Source organism: Penaeus monodon, chromosome 33 (genome assembly GCF_015228065.2).
Source record: "Penaeus monodon isolate SGIC_2016 chromosome 33, NSTDA_Pmon_1, whole genome shotgun sequence".
NCBI classification, from domain to species: domain Eukaryota; kingdom Metazoa; phylum Arthropoda; class Malacostraca; order Decapoda; family Penaeidae; genus Penaeus; species Penaeus monodon.
This window is the reverse complement of record NC_051418.1, coordinates 15,081,515-15,082,515: the sequence shown is the minus strand read 5'-3', so window position 1 is coordinate 15,082,515 and position 1,001 is coordinate 15,081,515. Positions and strand designations below refer to the sequence as shown.

At 44.1% G+C, this 1,001-nt stretch overlaps 1 protein-coding gene across 1 annotated transcript in view; it reads right to left on the bottom strand.

The window, feature by feature from the left end:
- LOC119594267 overlaps positions 1-1,001 on the bottom strand; it is a gene marked incomplete in the record, with an annotated part of 40,083 nt that overhangs the window by 34,809 nt on the left and 4,273 nt on the right. Inside the window, 2 exon segments of the mRNA XM_037943333.1 lie at positions 221-352; positions 720-861. Coding sequence (XP_037799261.1) covers positions 221-352; positions 720-861 — 274 coding nt within the window.

Below are 1,001 nucleotides of genomic sequence, written 5' to 3'. Positions count from 1 at the left end.
TTTCCTCTCATTTTTGGTATAAGTGTGTATTCAGATACAGCACTAATACGGTAAAAAACAGCAATCTCTCCTTTAAACGAAATCCATTTACCACAAGCACATTATACATCCTCATCTATGTTCTTTACATTTAGATACTAATAATACTCGTGCTGATTATACATATAACACCAGTATCGTACGGACTATAAAACGGTGGATTCATCACCTTTGCACTTACCGCAGCCCACGCAAATGGCGACGAAGGGCACATCGAAGTCGGCGATGATGATTTGAGCCGACCCGTTCGCATGGACGGTGAACTCCACACTGCAGTCACTCACTAGCTCACAGTAGTCACCCGGCGGAAGGCCTTGGGATCACAGAAAAAGGTTAAAGCTTTTGTTGACTCGCGGGGAACAGTGGTGGAGGATTAGTGAATGCCGTTAGAAGTAATCTCATTGCCAATATACACAACGGCGTTCGAGCTAGTAGATCCTTTCACAAAACATATTTCCAATTCTTTAATAAAACAGATTACATATTCTTTGGAATTATTTTGTCCCACAAAAGAACGAAAGTTCGAAAGTACTTGTCTAAAGGGCTTGTTGCGTTGGTCGAAATGACAGATGGAAAAGGAAAACATGGTTTTCCAAGTGGACATTCTCTACATTCTTAACATAGCATTACACTGTAGTCAGACATTTGTACTGGCGGAGAAAAGATAAACATTCCTGTACCTGTGTCCAACAGTTCGTCCATGACGCCCATGGGAGCCATGGCGAAGAAGCCCCGGTCTCCGCGCGACAGAACGGCGGCACCCGAAGGGAGGACTTCAAAGCGACTGCGATTCGTTCCTGCCACTTTGTTCCTGAACTCCACCTGTACACGGAGTCGCCTTTAAGTCTTGTCATAATCGCCGATGAATAATAAAACAACGCTAGAGCAGAATCAGTTACAGAGATGGGTGTACAAACTCACCTATGTCTACTCGTTCGTGTGCATCTGGGAAGTAATGCTCA